The sequence below is a fragment of the Columba livia genome, chromosome Z, assembly GCF_036013475.1.
Source record: "Columba livia isolate bColLiv1 breed racing homer chromosome Z, bColLiv1.pat.W.v2, whole genome shotgun sequence".
NCBI lineage: Eukaryota > Metazoa > Chordata > Aves > Columbiformes > Columbidae > Columba > Columba livia.
Window position 1 is genome coordinate 26,278,696 of NC_088642.1, and position 20,743 is coordinate 26,299,438.

Consider the following 20,743-nt stretch of genomic DNA (forward strand, 5'->3'; position numbering starts at 1 on the left):
AACAACATGGAAGTGTGAGGTGGGAACTCTTAAGTTGGCATTTCGTCCAGGAAGTTTCTTCTTTGAAACAGTGCCTTGGGTTCCTTCCCTGCCACAGAGGAAGACTGGAGAATTAGTGTCCCTTAATATTTTCAGTGAGAAGGAGTTTGGGGATATTTACCTGAGAGGGACTGGAACTTACGTTTCATGTTCTGTGGGACAGTGGCCTGATTATAAGTCTACAGGTTTCTTGAAGAAGCAGGGAGAAGCCCTGTGGATCTCTCTATTTAAAGTTTTACACATCTTTGCAATCATTCCATGTTGGAAAAGTAAGAATAAAATTTGCTTTGGAACAAGGAAAAGATATTTCAGAATAGGATAATTTGGGTAGTATGAAGGAACAGTTAAGGCTGACATTCATTGCATAGTTTCTGTAAAGTAATTTATTTCCTTGATGAAGTAAGTACTGAAACATCTTTCCTCTTCTCAGTTACTGTTTTATACAAAAAATATTGTTAAGCAACTTCTACAGTCTCCTTGCTTTGAAGGGAGAAAGAACATAATTACAGAATAGGGTTCAGGGCCCTAAATTTTAAGATGTCTTCCTGCAGCTCATAGGGAGGTAATAAGATTAGATAGAGTTGCATGGGAGAAAGTGTATCTTTTGCTTCTGTACTTTCTGTTGCTTCTTGAAAGCAGCTGTTTGTTTTGTTTTCCTGTGGAGATACCTTTCTTATATACCATGTAATCCTTTGTATTTTACCTGAAAGCTTGGCAGGATAGAAGTCCTTTTTCTAGCTTTAGTATCTCACATCTTATTTTGTAAAAAAGGGATGAAGGAACTTCCCTGCCTCACAGAATTATGAATGGTCTTATAATACAAACCACTTAAGCTTATCTTCCAGTTATAATGATCAGCAACTATCCAAAAGCCTACTTCTTTGAGAAGCCAATGATTTGCGGCATATCTTGCAATTGGCTATACAAATCCTGCAATACTGCTTTCCTTTGAGAAAAGTATTTTGACAGATACAGTTTGGTGCAAGTAGCTTGTTACGAAGAATTCTGAGTATATTTAAAGTATTTATCTCTCTAATTTATTATTTGAATAATCTGTGTATTTGTCAATCTGTAGACAGAATGTTCTATACCAGTATGCTGGATGTGTGTCTTCAAGTAAATACAGGTGTTAGAATTGCTAACAATAGATGTTAACATTGTTCTTAGGAGATGACTGAAGAAGAAACTGAAATTGTTAACTCTGAGGGCGTTTGAATGATTCTTCTGTCACTTCAGCACTGTGCTTTTGTTTGTGCAGATTCAGAATAAGGTTTGATCGAGCCTGGTACAACTTGATTAAATTACAGTTTCATGTTATTTGCCTAAACTAGGTTATGAGAATTATATAGCTTATTGTTTGAGCCCTATCATATATAGCTTATTGTTTGAGTCTTCAAGCAGCAGTTTCATTTGCAGTGTTTTTTGCAGATTTTTGGATGTGAAACTTCTGCTAGTTCTCCAGTTTTCAGAACTTCGATTGCAGGATTATATAGCCGACCTCTGATTCTGAAAACAATTCCCAAGATCCCTTTCCAGTAGTCACAAGTGAAATTGTATTCAGATTTCCATGAGTTATTTTTTCTTCTTATAAATATTATGACATCTTCTAAAACAAAGATTGAATTTTTAGTACATGTTAAAACACTTCGAAGAATGCATGCCCCAAGCTGCTTGATGATTTTGAACTGCTTACTGGTAACACAACAAGGAAATAAGTGTTTGGTCTGAAGTTAAGAGAACATGCAGCAACATTCCTCATATCTTTAGGAAGTTCTGTGTGCCTAGTTTAAATGTTTGAATCACTGAAGCAGTGGTTACTGAGACCATCATTATTCTGTCTGGTGATGAGCCTGATAGACCATCAGCAGATGGCTTGAGCTGATACAGAAAGTAAAAGTGCCTCCTTTGCTGAGATCACAGATTTGAAGCTTTCATGCTGCTCTCAGGGTTTCAGGAGCTTGAAATTATGTTGAACATGCCCTTCTGAGTTTGACCTTTTCAGGAAGAAAGATGTATGTTGTTCATCTGTCTTGCTAATTGCTTCAAATTTTACCTCTTGTTTATCTGCAGCCAAAATTTGATTAAAGAGTATAATTTAAATAATAGAGTTACATCTCTTTATGTTTGATATAAGTTGGAAGAAAGCAGAGGAGGGACTCTTTAAACGTCTTTGTCTTGGGAAAGATTGCACTGTCTCCTTGCATTGGAAAATATAAGTAGGTGGAACTGGGAAAACTTACAGCAAATTTCTGCTGGAGTGGGAATCACCTGTTTGTTTCAAAACTATGTAGTATTTCAGAGAGTCCCTTTATTTGACAAGGTCTTGCAGTCAGGATACAAAGATACTAATTTCTGTTGCGGAAACAGAGTATTTTGTGTGTGTAGGTGTAATACCTGGCCACACAGTCCCTCCATTTCATGATAATGGATTGTTTGTGGCACTTTTCAGTGATCAATGGATGATCCTTTGAAATGTATTAACCTTCCTCTTCAAAATGTATTACCTTCCTCTGGTAATTCTGTTGTGAAGACTATAGGCACAGTAGCAAATATTTTGCTAGTTCACTATAAATTGATACCTGAGCTTATGAAAGCAAAGAATTATGAATATTTGTGTAGTAAAAAGCCTGTTTTCAATTTATGCTATTTGCTTAAGAGAATGAGGAAACCTGGAATGCCATTTAAATGTTATTCATTGGTTATTGTATACATAAGCAATCTTCCTCTTCAGTAAAAAGAGGGGGAGCCATTTTTGTGGGAAAATAAAGGATTTTTAAAAGATAGAATAAGCCTGTTTCATTTCCTATATTGCTCTTTCAGGAATAATAGAAAAAATGTTTGTTGTTTTGTTTTGTTTTTTCTCCAAGATAACTAGTTTACTCTTTTGTGTTATTGTGGTGTTGTTGGCTTGGTTGGTTTGTGTGTTTGTTTTCTTGAAAATAGTGTTGGCTTTTTTGTTGCATGTTCATACTAAGCCATATGTTAAAATAGGGTTTAGTAGACTTCCAGGATCTAGATCAGAGAGCTGCACAAAGATACACAAAGCATCTGATTAATTGAAGCACTATTTAGCCAGTGTTAGTTCTAGCTAATGTGAAATTTTTTTGCCCAGTTTAGAATAAAAGCATGTTGTAGCTGCTATATTACTTATTATTTCATCCAGCTGTAATGTGTATCTGTTACTTACTCTCATATACTGTGCAGGATAATGTATGTGTGGTGTTGTCAGGTTCAGACACATCAGAAGCTTTGGTTTTTAGTAATAAAAAAAATAGTTCTGCAGCATTTAACTTCGTAAGAGTTAATTCCAATGGCTAACTGCATCTGCAAACAGTACCTTGAATAGAATTTCAATATAAGACTGGGGAAAATGTTCTTTGAGGTCTTGCTGTTGCTGTAAAAGTGGTGTTTATACATAGAGGAAAAAGACCTTTAAAGATAAATATTTAACTGGAATTTTATACTTTTATCTTAGAAAAAAATATATATATATTAATGCAAATCAGAGAAAGGACACTGAATAGGACTGTCTCACAACACAATAACACAATTCTAAACTGAAAGATGGAATAAAACTCCAGGGAGTTTTTTGGTCATTAAATTGTGGTGACATGGAGGTTTGGAGCAGGTTCAAGGTGAAAGTTGTGGAGAGACAAATGGGACATAGCTAGTAGAAAAAAAGATGAAAAACACTGCAGTTTGTACACTTAATGAGCATAAGTTTAAAAACTACTCCAGGCAGCAGTGAGCGTTTGTCTGATCTTGCAGACAGCCTGAAGCAGTAGTTTGGGAGAAGTAGATGTTCCATGTTTTTAAGTGTATAATTCATTTAAAACCCATTCCCTTTGACTCTGTCCACACTGTTCAGATAATGGTTGTGTAGATAAAAGAGGGTCTAGCAGCCACGTCTTGCGTATTCACTGTGAATGAAAGCATCATCAGTGGTTATTTTTAATAGTTACATGTCCTTTGATGAAGATCCGGAGTCTGCCTCTTCTGAAGGAAGGCCATCTTTCTCATCAGTTGTGCATGCTTTCAGAGGGAGGAGATTTCTGACAAGTTGGATGACTTGAGTCCTTTTGCAGTACTTTGTGTGGGATTGCAAAGTTGCTAATGCATTACTTGATTCTGTTGTGTAGGAGTTGACAGGACAACAACATACTGACTTATTTCTGACTTATTTCATAGATAGGCACCTGTATTATGAGGCCAGAGTGGCTCTGGTGAACCAGAATGGTGTTTTGGATTTCCTACTTTTGGCTTCTCTGTTTGGCATTATGGGAAGTAGGGTGTAGGAAAGCTCCCTGTTTTCTTTACAATGGAAAAAGGAAGTTTTGGGAAGCCCTCATGAAGGAAACATGTTGGATGTAATGAAACATTAGAGCAGTAGGATGTTGTCAAAGTGAAGAATTCTGTCACAGATTAAGAGAAATTTAAAAAGTGAAAAATACTATTTATCAGTTAGTTTAGCCTTCTTCTAATGAACAACTTGTTTCCTAGAGAGCTAAGATCGAGATCATTCTTATTCTTAAAGTTGTATCGGATTCCCATAATATTTCTTAAAGTTCAGGTACTTTGAGTATTGGTCTAGGTGAGGAAGAGAAGAGTAGAAAGATGTGAAAGTAAGAGGGGCAGAAGGGGAAAAGAGATTGGGAGAGGCGACGTTTGAGAATGAGGGCAAAGGAGAAATGTGTTCTGGAAATGGCTGTTTTTCTAATGTAATTATGGAGAAGTAAGTACAGCAGGCATTATGGCAGCAAAATTTTCCTGTTGAGGCTTCTTAAATTGCTATTCATTATTAGCCATATAGCTTGGAGTGATGTATTTTAATTACATTTGGTTCCTTCACTTTTGGAATTAGAAACCAAAAGGGGGAGGAATTACAGCCTTTTCAGCAAGAGAGGCTTTAATAGAGGCAAGCAGACAAATAGTTAAGGTATGTTTGTGTTAAAAGACAACTAGTAAATAAGCGATGTGCTTGCTTCTACACTAGAACAGCTGAAAGCTTTTCTTACCAGCTCTGTGGCAACTACCCATTGTGGGCTTAGAAATGCAGGTCACTTGCCTAAAATTTGGCATGTCCTTAAATAAACATTGTTACATGCTAGAATAACATTTTCCCTAAATCTTCTGATCTGAGAACCTAATAATCTTCTCTGTACTCTGAAGATGTGAAGAGCAGTGGAGATCTGAACAAAAACCCAAAAGCTCACCAAACAAAAAAAACACTGAAACAAAAAAGTGTTAGAGGGTAGGAGGTGACTTTTGTTTGCCCTAGTATCCTTAAGACTTAACACTTTCTTTCAGGGACAAAAAAATTTAAAATAGGTACTGACACTGTGTTTGAAAATGACACTTTATTTTCAAAACAAAACCTCTTTTTTTTTTTTTAATGGAAAAGTCTTTCATGTTGGTATTTCCTAGTACCAAATATTTGGTATCTCAAAGTTTAAGAGAAGTGCATCTTTAAAACTTCTTACAATAACTTCAAGCACATTTTTTCATCAAATAAATAAAGAAATTGAGAGAAAGATTATGAAATACCATATGGATACATGGAGAAAAAGAATTTTAATGTCAGCTGTCGATAGAATTTCAAATACATGTTAACAAAATAATAGAATTTGCTTCAGTGGTGGTGGTTTAACATATACTGTTCAGCAGGTTTAATTCAGACTGGAAAAATTACTTTTTTGTTTCAAAAATGACCTTTATGTTACCTTAATGTAGGTTTGAGCATTATGACTCGATTAACCTTGTTATTCCATTATACATCTCAATATACATATATACATATACATTGTATATACATATACAGTATTTATATATGATTGTAAGAGCCCAGAAGACAGTTGGGTTGGGTTGTATTTCTGATTGATAGGAACTGTCACTTTCAAAGCTGTTCTTCACAAAAACAGGCACTATCAAAATGCACCAGTGAGATTCAGAAGTTAACTTCCAAAATGCGAAGTAACTTGAGAATTTAATTCGTACCATCTACCTCAATAGCATGCTGCTTTGGCCTTTTACTCACAAATAGACACAAGCAAATCTGACACTTTTTTTTTTTCTTTTGAGGAAATAAATGCAAATCACATCAACAGTAGGAATCATTAGACCAATGTATAGCTCTCAGTATATTAGACTAGTGTGGTAGGTCTTCCCTGTGACACTGGGAAGACTCGCCTATTGTAAAGAACATGTTGATGAATAGGTAGGGTGGAAACACTAATTACAGCTAATGTGGTTCATATTTTTAGCTTTATCTGTATTCTCAATTTTGAATGTTTCTGTTGCTGGCATCTTTGTATAACTTATTCTATGAGCAAATCATCTGCTTACGGTAATAATTTCTCATAATCCCCAACGTTGTGGCCGCTTTTTTTTTATTTTTAATTTATTTTTTTTTTAGAAAAGGAACTTGTGAACTTTAAACATGCTTGAAAACAGTGTTAAGCATATGCTAAATTTCTGGAGGTACAAAGGCAGTGGGACTGTTTAGTTCTGTCTGGGACTTACACATAGTGTTGTTCATAGTTATGTTTTATGCAGTTCTTTGTGATGCAGGAAAATACCTGTTCTTAAGCTTGTGCATTTTCGTTCTTTGAGAGTGAACCATGTCTGTTTGCATTTTTCTTTCGTTACCATAAGGCCTGAAATTATTTTTTTATTGTTTTGAGAAAAAATAGAAATTAAGGATATCCCACCCTACCAGGCAGCTATTGATTTTTCTGCTGTTGGCCAAATTGTCTGTCATAGATGAAACTGTTGTAACAGATCAAAGTGCTGAGATTTTGATGATTTTTTTTTTTTTTGTAAGAGTTTGATTCTGAGTGTGTTTCAGTGTACATCTGCAGAAGTCTTAAGATCAAATTCTTTATTGTTTTCAATAAAAGATATTGTTAAACTAGCAGGAGGCTGAACAACTAAGATTACCTTCTTTATAATGCATATTTCCCCATTTCTTAAGAAATTAATGGCATATTTCTGTCTGAGTTTCAAAGTGCAGCTGTTCCTCCTGGCAGTATAACAGTTATGTTTAGATACCGTTTTGTTAACAAGCCACTTGCTAGCTGCAGTAATTTGTGTCTGTCTTAATCTTCCTTTGACCTGTGACTGATGTTGAGGAAGTAAATTAACTTTTTACTCAACTAGACAGACTGTAGGCAGCTTCAGAATGTGTGTGGGCAAACAATTCTGGCAGCTGCTTATTCTTGGAGTGTTAACATGGATGGTTTCATAAACAGCTTCTATTCATTATTCTTTAAAAATCAGTTCTGATGTATTTTATATAAAATATTTGAAGACCTGTATTTTATGAACGCATACTCTGTATGTAAATACTTCTTCTGATGTTGCCATATGCTATCAGTCTAATGAAGTAATGTTCTTCTAAATGCAAGTGATGCCGTTTCTATTGAAGTCTAAACCAGAATTTTTTTGCAGTGAACTTTTTTATCTTTCCTGTTTATTTCAGTGGTTTTAAGCAGACATTTTTATGGATATCACATCTGTTGTCAGTAATGTGCAGAAGTACCATCTTTCATTATAAAACCAGAGATGTATTTTCTGGCTATTTAAAGACCCAAGAATAAATAAGTGGCTTAGTACTTTCAGTAGGGCCACTATATTTTAAATAAAGGAAAAAAGCATAGAGCTCTTCCTGCAGTAGCTTTAGCTGTTCTGTCATGTATTCAAGGAATACTTGTATGTGCCGTTTGAGATACCTGAAGGGGAATTGCAGTGTGACGTGATCTGCAGCAGTGATATTTTGTTATATGTCAGTGTTGATTGTGCCTACCTGAGAAAGAGTCAAATAATCTGAATGTTGTTGTCTGAATTGGAATTCAAGAATAATGTTTGCATTTGAATCATCAGTTTTACCTTAAGGGTTTATTCCACTTTAGAAAAGAGTGAGCAGTCTCCAGGCTAGCAGTCTCCTTTCAGAGAGCTAATAGCTGTTCACATGGTAAGAGTAGAAAAGAGACAAGCCAAAGGAAAGAGGAGAAGGACGTCTGTGTGTGAGTACAAGAGAACACACTAATAGGGTAGCTGATGAGGTTGTTTTTATTCTCAAAGGTGAGTTCTCCAAAATGCTTGTAAAATGCGTTTACATTAGTAAATAGTAAATGGAAAGAAAATGAAGAAAGATAATTACAGAACAACAAGACACTTCCTTTAAAAGTCAACTTCATTTAAGTAGCTTGGCAGTTTCATTATATTACTCTTGTAATACACAATAACTTATCTTTCATCAGTTTAAAGAATTGTTGTCGAAAGGCTGCAAGTGCTGATATACTACTCTGTAGAAGAAAGGACTTTATTTTTTTTTGTAAAGTAGTGCCATGTAATTGTTACTTACATTTTCATGTAGAATAGTAGTTAAAGTTTTGATGTGATAACTTCTGTTGGAGACACTTGCATAGGTTGCTTACATTGCAGCCAACTGTTTATTTTGAGCTAAAGACAGATGTGTATTGTAGAAGCTGATTAATGACACTGGTGCCTATAACAAAAAAAGTGTGCTTTGTATATTTTTAAAAAGAGATAAGATTTAAGATTTGTCATGATAGAGGGACTACACAAAAATTAAGTCCTGTGCTTTGGTTGCAAAGTGATAAAGCTGAAAAACAAGTGCAAATATATTGCATACACTGGAAAAAAAGGAATTTCATAGGAATTAATGACTTGGCAGACTGTCAGGGAGCAGCAAAGGCTGTTTGCTCCTGAAGGTAAGGCAAGGTGGAAGCTAAAGGTGATCATAGCTGGGACACTGCCCTCACTGGCCAAGGCACAGTCCCATAGCAACTGTACATGAGGAGACCTGGGTGCTGATAATAGGGTCCATCGGCAGTCCCAGACACAGCAGAGTCATGAGTGAGGTCCAGGGTCTGTTTGGGGAGTCCACTCAGAAGCAAAGGGAACCAGAGAGGTTTGGAGACAAGCTGCAACATGTATCTGAAGTCCATCCAGGCTGTGAAGTCTGTACAGGACTGGAGTCATACTGCAGCTTGGGTGAGGGGCTTAGCCAGGCTCAGAGACAGGAGCCAGAGCCAGGCTTGGAGGTGGGTGCACTTAATGACATCACTCAGGCAAGCACTGAAGACCCAGAGCTGAGTTTAAACAGAATTCAAAGGCCACAGGCGGGGTCTGTTCCTGGAGGTTGAGGCTGGTCATGGCCTGTTAGTGCCCTTCGAGTTCTGATGTGTGATCTGACAGTGATTGTCTTCAGACTGTTAATATTAGAGCAAAAGCTTACTTCAAAACTCAAATTATGTTCTTGCCTGTATGATGGGCACCATTGGTGTGTCTTCTCTGCAGTAGGCAAAGATGTATTGAAATACCATGGGGATTGTTCCACTTAGAGGTGAGTGAAAAGGAGGTTGGAAGTATGTCAACAAAGGAATGATGTGGACAGGCAGAAGAAATAAAAAATAGGTTGTGGTGTGATCAAGTTGTGTGATATAATGGAGACTATCTAAGGTACCAGATAAGTGTAGAATGGCAATAGTTCAAAGAGGAGTTGAAGACAAAAGCTTGATGTCAGGAAGGAAATTCAAGAGTAAGGTAGCTGAGACAAGACAAAGTTGACAAAGCAATGGTGAAATAAATTCAGATACAATAATATTAGCTAGATTCTGCATTTTTCATCTTAAACAACAGCTGACAGCATACAGTTCTGAAAAGTGACCTGCTTCTGTATGTCACAGTCAATTTCTGAGACATTTGGCTGTCACTAACTGGCTTTTATGAAGTAACACAAACATAAATGAATAGATAGCTCTTAAATACATTTTTTCATAGCTGCCCAACAATTGAGCCTTACTAGTCAAATCACTTCATTGACTTCCATGAACCCTTGTAAACCAAGATGTAGTTTTCCACTTTAAAGAATTCTTTTTTGTATTATAGATTAGTTCAGCAGTTTACAGTTCAAATGTTTGAGGGCATTAAATAAGAAAGAAGTTGCCTTTATTTATGTGCCATGTTTTACAGACATTGCTATTACAGTAGATTATTAGAATAAATATTATTCAAGCCTCTAAGTGCAGTCAAATAGAAAGGCTAAATCAGGAGGAAAGGATAGGGATGAAATACAGGCCAGTACTATGCCATAAACCAGTTTGCAAACACAGAGGAATATTTGCTCTTTTTTGTTGTTTAATTTTACATGATTCAAAGGCTCTTGTTCAAAATGCATAAACTTCCCTAAGAGAGAGGTGGGTTGTGGAACATTAGTTTCATTCCTCTCGGGTTTGGAATTAAACCCTTTGACTTTTGTTGTTCTTGCTATAAAGAGAGCACAGTTTTTAGTTATTGTCTAGTTGTATGAATGCCTGAATGTGTATGTGTGGGGAGACATTTGACATTTAGAAAGCCCAAACAGCGAATATGTCACCTGTGTATTTTGTCTTATGCCTTACGTAACTTTTCCATCTTCTGTTTTAACTTGATTAGGCTTTCTAGCTAGATAACATAAAGTTCAGTTGAAAGTTGATATGAGCTGTGCAGCATTTTTGGTGTTGTTTGCCTTTTGGCTGACTTGCCTACAAGAGGTTTCCACTGCTCCATGGGGAACCTGCTTGTTCTCAGATTATGATCTGAGGTTAATTTCTAAGATTAGGTCTTCTGGTTTGGAGAGTAGTGTGTAATGAAATTGCTGATCAGCAACTGTACAGATGGCAGTAGTTCAGAGCTCCTGTCACCTGACAGCAGTTGGCCATTTTATAAATTATGTATTCTATTGCTGTAAAAGTAGTATACCACATCTCCTTTCATAAGGAGTTATATGATTTCTACTACAGAAATACGTAATTTGGGGTCATTTCATTTGTAATTTGTTAAGCCCCTCTATAAAATTGTTTCTAGTCTGCTGCAATCTGAGAGAGGCCACTGTCATTCTTTAGTTACATGCATATGAGGATCTAGAAGCACTGGTGTGGCTTTGTTCAGAAGTGTAGTTGCAAATAATGACTGAGTTTATGTCCAAACACATCAAGAAACAGTCTGGTATCAGCCTGGGATTTGCAGAGGACTGTTTCAGTATGGACAGCCCTCACTCGTCAGTGTGCTGACTTGAACCCAAGCTAGCTCTGTGATTTTCTGCCTCAACTGTTCTTCAGCTCAAGTTGTTTTCATTGTGTGTATGCTTGTGCCATGCATGTACCCACCTAATTAATGCTACTATTATACAAAGCATCATGCTCAAAAGCACAGTGGAGACACCTGTGTAGCTCTGCAGGGGTAGGTTGGGCATGCTTGAAGTGTTTTGCTGCTCTTCATTGTGTGCCTGGTGGTGTCAGCTCAATTAGCTGGCTAGAGAGCAGCTCGAATGGGCCCTGTTAGAATCAAGGGCAGTGCAGGCTTGGCATTAAGTCAAAGCTAGCTTTTCTGCTTCCTTGTTGAACCTGAGAAAGCTGTTTAAAGGGCGGAAACTGATGGTGGGCAACTTGGAGCTCACTTTTCTCCTGAGGACTTAACTGGAGTGTCAGGAATGGCTATAGTGCTCTGGTCCTACGATAGCTATGGAAGGACTGTGGCTGTGTTTGCATAGTGCTGTTGTACCTTGATTGCCTGTAGATATGTTAATAGCATTTTCCTGTAAGTAGAACCTAAAATAACTACAATTTGATTGTTTTCTAGTTAATATTTACTACTTGAAAATTTAATTTATCTAATATTTCTAAGGGCAGGTGAACTTGACATTTAGCTTTGAACATGCACACTAACTTAAAAACCACAAGGCAAATTCTTAAAGTTGTTTTCATGTTCTGTGATTTATACGACCATTGTTCCTTCTCATAATTCAGATTTACCTAACAGAAAAGCACAGTAAGTTCCTGCCTTGTTTTCCAAGTGTACACCTGGAAATATATACATATTATGCGTATGAACATTTTAGCAGTAGAAGTAGTATTTATATATTTCTATTTCAATTCTGATACTTTTGCCACTTTAAGCAGAAATTTCAGTATTTTAGATTAAATAAATTGGTATTCCTTTCATCCATTCAGAAGCATAGTTTACCGTGTTTATAATTGAACATCATTTTGTAGGCAAAGGAAAAAAGTATAGTGTGCCAGTATTCTCTGAGAATGTAACTATTTATAAATGAGGAACTTGCATTTCCTCCAAACCCAAAAGTTCGTCATGCAGCTCACAGTACAAAATAGAATTACATGGTCTCCACAGGAAGTGTTTGGCATTATATTCCGTATTTTGCTTATAATGGGATGTAATAAGAATAATAAATGTGTCCTAGTAAAAGTAAAAATAAAATACCATTGCCACTATTAAGTCTTTACCACTTTAGTTACAATATCAAATCTAACACCACTCTATTTAAATTCATCTCTCACAAGTTCAACATTATTAGCTGTCTTTATAAAAATGCATTATATTGGGACTGAATACTGTGATATGTAGTGTATTTGACATTGTGTAACAAGCAATCATTAATGTCTGTATTCTGTATGGGAGAATATTATACTGATTTGGTTTTAGTTTGCTTAATTGCAGTGAGTGACTATGTTGAAGTTCTGAGCTGGCAGTGTTTCCATGTTCTTTTTGCTCAGAATTTAGTGTCTTTATGGTGACTGTATGTTATGAAGCTTATATTATTCCTGATAAATATTTAAAAAGGTTGGTTTTCTAAGAGTGATTTATCTGTTAAATGGATATATGCATGTATGTATATTCACACCTACTGGTGCCCTCCCGCGTCATTCAGTATAAGAATACTTAAAACACCCTTTAGACTTACTTCTTAATGAGTGCCTTCAATTTTCATGAGGCACGTGAGGTCTTCTTGAAGAGTTTGCTTCATCTTTGTGTTGTGGTCTGATTACCTGTGCTGTGATATCTGGTTTTCTTTAACAGATCTCAAAGAGTTGACCAAAAGGGGGTGCTAACAGATCAAACAGTCAATGTGTTGCATGAAGAGCTTAAGGAGCCTTTTTTGTGCAATGAATTAAATCTCAGCTGCTGAATTAGATCAAGTGAATACAGGTTTTCACATCTGGGTGTTGTGTAACATGCCGGTCACAGCATTGCTCTTCATGGAAGGCAAATTCATGCCTTGTAAATATGGCTGCTTCTCACCTTTCACTAGGCATGTGGAGGATTCTTCATGACATTTCCAAAGGCTCTGTGGGAGGCATTCTCTTCCGTAACACTTCCATTTATTTTTCCGATTTTGTAGTTAAGAAACAAAATCCTGTAGAGGTTAAGCATAGGTTGCTTAGCAGATATTTAAGCTCAAATTTGTTGAATTTTAGAGATTGAATACAGATACCCAAAGCTATCAAGATAAATGTTCAAGTCAGATGCCTTAATAGCCTTCATCTTGATATCACAAAAGACTGTAGCTGTCCATTGCTTTAATGTTTGGTTTCTCTAGTTCAACAGAACTGGTTAATGCATGAACAGAGCTGGGGCCTCTAATGTAAGAAAGGAAGAGGCCTAAATATGTCCTCTGAAACAAGGACCTCTGCTACATCCTTATCCCACAGTGGGATAAGATGGTCAAGAGACCTGATACTGATGTGAATATTGTAGTGAAGACTGGAGAGCTTCCAATGGCTTCTTGACGGACTCCTCCATTTGTGTAGAAGAGATGTGGAACCCATTTGTGAGTTTGCTGGAACAACAGATGACAGTGGTAGGGAAGTAAACGCTTCTCATGGAAGACACATAGATGATCACAGCATTTGTATTTCCAGGATACGTGATACGTATAGAAATTTTTGAACTCTACAAATTTACATTTTCTCTAGTAGTCATCATTAATTCATTCTGCATTACCAAGCTAATGTAAGAGTATTTTTACAATTATTTAATAAGAAGACTGTGTAGCCTAGTCTTTGCCAAATTCCTACTCATCTCTTTACACAGTATAAAACACTTGTAGATTTACTGTGAGACACTAAAATAATAATTGTAGCCCTAACCCCATCTAGATGCAATATTCATGTCTATAAAGCTTCTCTAAAGAACTGTGGAAGAAAAAATGACATTAACATTTTAAAAATTCCTAAGACTAAAAGCCAGATATATCAGTAAAAGTCTATTGTTTTATAACAGATATTAAAGCAGAGTTCATACTCAGGCTGGACCATGATCAGATTTATGGTATGCACAAAATTTTATTGTCCAAAGTTACATTTTAAGTGAACTGTAGAAATTAGTATAATGAAATTATAATAAATGATAGAAATGATTTAATGGTAAGAATGTAAAATTATGATACAGGATCATATAGATCAAGTTTAAGGAATTTAAATGCCCAACACAGTGGCACAAGTTAGGGAGAAAAATACCGCTTTCATAATTGCAAACCAAATGACAATTTGAGTGGTGGTCTGTGTAGCCAGAGGAGCTCCTCTATGTTCATGCCAGTTTATCCCTGTTTGAAGACACCTCCGTATTTGTGTGTCAGACTAATGTGGAGAACAAAGAAGGCATCTTCCATTAAGAAACTGATCAGGCGATTTGAGAGAGGGAATATACTTGGGGAGAAGGAGTGTAATGCCAGATGCGTCTGAAGGAAGAGGCCAGAAGAACAAACCAGCAAGAAGAGAATTTTGCTGCCTGAGTCCCTGCGGACTAAGTGTCACATCTTCACCAGCCAGGCTTCCTTGATGAAAGAGACACTTTTTAGGGACTAGAAGACCTTGTGAACAGTTAATTATAATCCAAGAAGCTGCAGATTGGGGTATCCACATACATTAATATGGGATGCCATGGGGAAATATCAGCAAGATCATAAAGACCATGTGTGACTTTTTTATAAAACTGAATTTTGCTTTTGTCCATGTAATTTTGAAGGGGCTTTGTTTTAAATGGCTAACTATTATAATAAACCCAGGCTTGTTTTTCATCACTAGGGAGCTCACTATAAGAAAAATAGATATGTGGACAGTTTGGAGACTCATCACACTTTATTAGATAATAACAGTGAAGGAAGTATATCTGATCTGTGTTTTGAATGGGGCATTTATGAGCCTAGAAGATAGCAGGCTTTGTTTATTGCTTGCTATTACGTGTGAAACTTTCTTCGTAGTTACTGAACTTTAGCATTATATTGATGGTCTATTTAATATTATTTGAAGTATTCTGTGTACCATATTTTTAAATCAGAGTTTGATTAGTCTTGGAACAGGCTAAGAATGGAACTTAACAGCTCGTAAAGCCTCATCCCAACATGTTTTGACTGGAAAAAAAAAAAAAAAGTATAACCAGTCAAAAAGAGGCAAAACAGGATAATGTAAACCCATATTGCTTAGAAAGGAAGAAAGCAGGTCACCTTTCTCTAGAGGTCAGTAGTAGAAGAAAGGAGGAGAACCTTGTGAGAATGGAACTGTAAAAAGTGTGTTTTATAGTTCTGCAAGTTTGTCCATCACAAAAGCTACCTAAAGGTCAAGGTGGATGTGAACAAAGTCAAGTATTAATTGGGAATTTTGTAAGAATTACTTTACCATTGAAGAGAGAATGAAAGATTTAAACTGAGTGGTCACATAAGTGATTTAGATTTCAGATTCATGTAATCTGAAGGCAAAATAAATGTAAAGTGTATACAATTTCTAAGGGGTTACTTGAGCGATGAAATGATGCTTGTCATTGCGAGAGTTTGAAAAGAGAGGATTGTGTGTGAAAGAGGTCTGTTTTCTGGTTATCTGCTCGGTTAAGTGCCTGGCATTAGGGACAAACCTGCAATGAAAGCTGTTGAAAATAAAACAAGTGTTTTGGGAATCTAGTAACATTTTCTATTAACTTTTAAATACTAGTATTTCAGATCACATGATATTTCAAAGTTGCTGGTATTTCTAAGCTCCAGATTACTTTCCTATGAGAGCTGCAACAAATGGAGATATAAGCAGCATGTTATCTTTAAAGCAAAAGTGATGTTTTATCTGTTTTTACACAGAGAGACCTCCATGGACTTAAGGTTCAAATTTCCTAGTCCAGTCCATATGCCAGCTTTCAACCACTTTTCAAATAGGGAGTTCTTAAGGCAAGTATGTTCTTTCCAACTCGTTGCAATCCAGGGGTGGACAGTAGGCTCGGTACTAAAGAAATTAGCAAGGTTGAAAATTCCAGTAACAGTTGGGCATTTTCAAGAATGGTGTAGTCAAGAGAAATGGCTTTGAAAATTATGAAGAGAAGCATCTGCTTTTGTAGAAGAGCTAAAACGTGGAGAGCTGTAAGGTGTGATGCCTTGAAGTTTATCCCTTTTTACAGAGATATTGTATGGAAAACAAATCACGTCTCTCTATATGCAGTCTAGAGGCACCTTGAGAGATATTTTGCTAACCTTTAATCTGGTGGGATTTTTACACCACTCTTCTCTTTTAACTGTAGTGGTATAAGAGCTCTTTAATTTTTTTTTCTGCCAATACGGAAATTTCCAAAGTGAGCAATAATCTGAGTAAAAACAGTGTCAAATGACATGGTGAGTAAAAATCATGTTGGAAGGGCATGACATTAATACTTTTCAAAGCTGATAAATGCTTTCCTAGATAAAGAAAAAAATTTTTTTTCAAAAGTAAATTGTGTTACATTTTCTTCCAAATTGCATTTATATCACAGGAAAAAGTATTATTCTGGTCAACCTTATTACTTAAATCCTGTCATGCTCAAATCTTTATGTATTCATCAGACCTCTCCATGGAGCAAGGTTCAGAGAACCTCTTGATTCATAGTTTTGATTGTTTTGAATCCAGAACCAGCCAGTTTGATTGCATAGTCCCATGTCCTTCTTTGGCCATATGTTAAATAGTGTAGTGAACACAGTATCACATGATGTTCTAGAATACCTGCAGAATACTACTTTGATATTAAAATTCCTGGAGAGGGGGGAGAAACTAATTTTCCTATTGAAGTGTTTAATGTTGGAAATCCTGTGGCTTCAGCTGCTTGCCACTAGAACTCAAGTGTAATGCTGCTGTTCTGAAGGCTTTTAGGATAGCTTCTCTCTTGGTGCATTTTTGAAAAGGACCATCTAAGAGCCATTTCTGGCTCTTGTTTGTTTTATGTGCACAAATTAAAAAATGACAACTGTGTTGAGCCAGAAGGTCTCTGGGACAGAGATTTTGAGCTAGCAGAGGCGTTATCATTTTGATGTTTGCAAAATTCTTGTGCTTCCTTGCACTTGAAGACTTCATCTTGTTCTTCAAAGTACCCTTGCAGATGGTTTTTATTGTTTTAAATAGGAATAGGTGTCTGTCCATGTCACAAGGTTGGGTGATTCTATAAACTTTGTGTTTTGTGTTTTATGATGCGGAGATTTTTTGAAATTGTTATTGGCAGATGGAAGGTAATTTAGTAGAGTGTAATCTGGGTTAGAAGTATAGATTTGTGGGAATCTGCATTTGAAGTATTACTGAACTGAACTTTGTTCCAGTTGCCTAGTTTTATAAAATTCTTGTGGCTTGAGTTATAGCCACTATTTCAAATTCCTTTCTAGTGTAGGTTTTACCTCCTAAAACTTTACCATGATAATGCTGTCTGAAAATTGAATGCTTGTTTAGTTAATGTGTTAAATCCATTGGAGCTAGATTGACTAAGTGGTCAAGTTTATCAAATGCATTCTCACCAGAATTGACAAAAATTAGTGAGGGATTTAAGATCAGAAGACATGGTAGATGCATGTGTTATGAAGACTGTTTCCCCAGTTAGGATGGCTTATTAGAATGTGATAGAGGGTATGGTCTTTTAATTCTACAGGTTTTGAGTGGTTGCGTGCATGTTACGTGGTCCTGAAAGGCCTTTCATGTTACTGACCATTTAACTGTTACGGTTTATGTGGGAAAGGGTAAATTTGGATAGTATTGCAGATTTTGTGAAAGTCGTGAAATTTGTCTTTAAAAGCTGTGATGTTTTTAAAGGCACTTACGGATGGTTTCTTCAAATGTTAAGTAAACATTACCAACAGTGTTAAAATACTAGCAGTATGGTTGTTAGTATCACATAGTCAAAATCTCAAAGTCTGTTTGCATCTGCAAGCATGTCTGCCTTCCCAAATTAGGCAATCTTCTGAAGAACAGTTAAAACGAAAGTGGCTTAGCCTCTTACTGTTCAGTTGTCTATATTCTTGCATTTTTGTGCCTCATTTGTTTAAAATGACCTTAATTAAATGTGAAACATTAGCTCAGAGAATTGGGCTTTTTGGCTTGTTTCACTTGCTGTTGCATTATTTTGCCAAAAGATTATTTGTACTCAAAGGGCCCAATCCTGACATTAGTGACATAATGCAAATTAAGGGCGATTTTTACTTCTTAATTCAGTGGTGTGGAATTCGGTTCTATGTTTCCACCATGTACCTTACAGGTTTAGTAATTGTGCAAGAAGAGTAATAATATTTCTTTGAAATGAATAAGCTGACCCATCCTGATTTAGAAATTAAGCAAAATATTTATGAGCTTTGCCCAGTCAAAACCATAAAATTTTGTTTGAATTATCAGCATAGGGATTGTTTGGTTGTTTTTTGTTGTTTGTGGTTTGTGTTGGTTTTTTTGTGGGTTTTTGTTTGGTTTTATTTTTTAATTTATTAATATTCTGTTGCTAAAGTGTATAACTGATCTTTACCATTACAAATAGATTTAGGATTTTTTTCCTGTGATGCCATCATTTTAAAGATCAGAGTTCCAGAGTGCTTGCAGCAGCCTTGTATTTTTCTGTCTGTTCGTGACAAACCAGCTACTGTACGTTAATATAGAGCAGTACAGTCCTTGCCACTGGCAGTCTCTCTGTGACAGAGAGCCTGTAGGCTGACATAAAGTGCAGCCTGTTGTGAACTGCTAAGTGGGAGTCTGCCAAAAACTCAGCAGACAGAACTAATTGGGGAGAAAAAGGATTTTTGTGCCCTCATCTCTCCCTCTTCAATTTTTTTTTACAAGACGGATATTGTTAAAGTAACTTGTTTATGTAAGATTTGTCTGCCTCTATTTTCTCATTGCATGAATCATTTTTTAACTTCAAGTCTTGCACTGCAGGTCACTGAGCACTTCCACATGGCGGCTGGCACAGGACCAAACTCGAGACACGCAACTCATCACAGTTGATGAAAAGTTGGTAAGGGTTTTCTGCTGCATACTGCTATGATACAGCCTTCAAGGTTATTTCTGCACAATAGGCATTCAGTATGGTATTCTCTGTTCCTCTAGGAAAGCCATATGAATGTGAACTACAAAGCAACAATCCTTCATACATTTTTAAAAGGGGAACATTAGTAAAAAAGTATGTGTAGGAACTGTGGCATTCAAAGCGTTAAGCAATTTAAAACGAGGAGTACCTTTTTATTATTATATTATAGCCAAGGATCAGTATGAGCTGTAATTTATAAGAAGTCTGTTCATTTTGAAATCTGGGTATAGTTTCTGTGTAGTGAAAACAGACAAGATTTGCCAGCTTCCTGAAATTTTCTTCATTAGGACTCATACTACTAAAGAAAGTGTGTAAAGAACCGTCATGCAAGATTATTGTTACTATGCACATATACTCTAGTGCTTGAATATGCATGAAGGTTAGATTACAACTAGGAACAAATGCAGAACATTCTTCTGCTAATCAGTAGCAGATCAAAAATTTGGCAATCTTTTCTTGTAAGTTCTTCCATAATGTGTGGTCTGTTACTCTAGATGCAACCTGACACTTATGTTTACATTATTCAATAGTATAATTTTTGTAAGGCTTCTGGGGGCGAATGCGTCACAACAGAAGCATGCTTTTCATTGGTTTTCATATCACTTTTGCATCTTCAGGAAAAAAAATTCCCATCATATGTACTAGACGGTTCGTATTGTATGTAATTTTTTGTATCCCTGAAGCTATTTGAACTGCTTAAGAAATATTTGGAATTTGTATTTATAAATTGAATATTTGTAATGATAACTACAAGTTGAGACAGCTGAAGTTTAACAGGCTATTGGAAAAAAAATGCACCTACTATAACAACTGTTTAGGGTCTTTTTTTCTCATGCTTTGTAATACAGATGTAGCAATAATAATCTACTAACAGGTAAAAATATAATTTATTTTGTAAACTTCATTATGAATTTTAAAAAGTAGTAGTATAATTTGAGGTTTAAAAATAATTGAAAAAATTACACTGTATTTGCTTTGCATAATTTTGGATTCAGGATATTTCATTTTATGTACTATGTAAATAAGATTCATCAAGTTGATAGACCTACAGTTCCCAAAACAAATGATGAATTGCATTTGATTATTGTAGCACCATTCTTTAACATAAAAAAAAAAAAAAGTTTAAAATGCCTGAATTTACAGTATCACATTTCCCTGTTGTGGCCTTGCGTGATGGATATGCAGAACTGAAAGAGACTACAGTGCAAAGACAGATGCATAAAATAAATACTCTTCTATCTTCCATTTTGTATTTAAATGTACATTATCCTAAGTTAGGGTTGTGTGCTAGCCTGTCTAGTGATTACAGTTTATATTTCCATTTGAGCTAAAGTGATACTAATTTGAAATATAACTGTTCTTTTCTCTTACTGTAAATGAATTGTGAGTGAAGTGGTTATTTCAAAGGTAATTATATGTTTTTATCAACTTGAAGACTCTAATCATAGTTACTGGGGGTTTTTTTTTGAGATCTCATAGTAGCAACCACTGAATAACTTTGTTTAATTTTGATACATATAATGTATCTAAATGATTATTTTATGCTTGGTTGTCTCAAGTA

The 20,743-nt window shown here is 35.9% G+C and overlaps 1 protein-coding gene across 2 annotated transcripts in view; it reads left to right on the forward strand.

Annotated features, from left to right (window-relative positions):
* NDUFS4 (NADH:ubiquinone oxidoreductase subunit S4) overlaps window positions 1–20,743 on the forward strand; it is a 48,231-nt gene that overhangs the window by 1,740 nt on the left and 25,748 nt on the right. The window contains exons 2-3 of one of the 2 annotated variants that reach the window (XM_065045192.1): window positions 15,965–16,051; window positions 19,032–19,110. In XM_065045192.1, the coding sequence (XP_064901264.1) occupies window positions 15,965–16,051; window positions 19,032–19,110 (166 nt within the window). The remainder of the gene's footprint in view (window positions 1–15,964; window positions 16,052–19,031; window positions 19,111–20,743) is intronic. The other variant, XM_065045193.1, reaches the window with a different exon arrangement.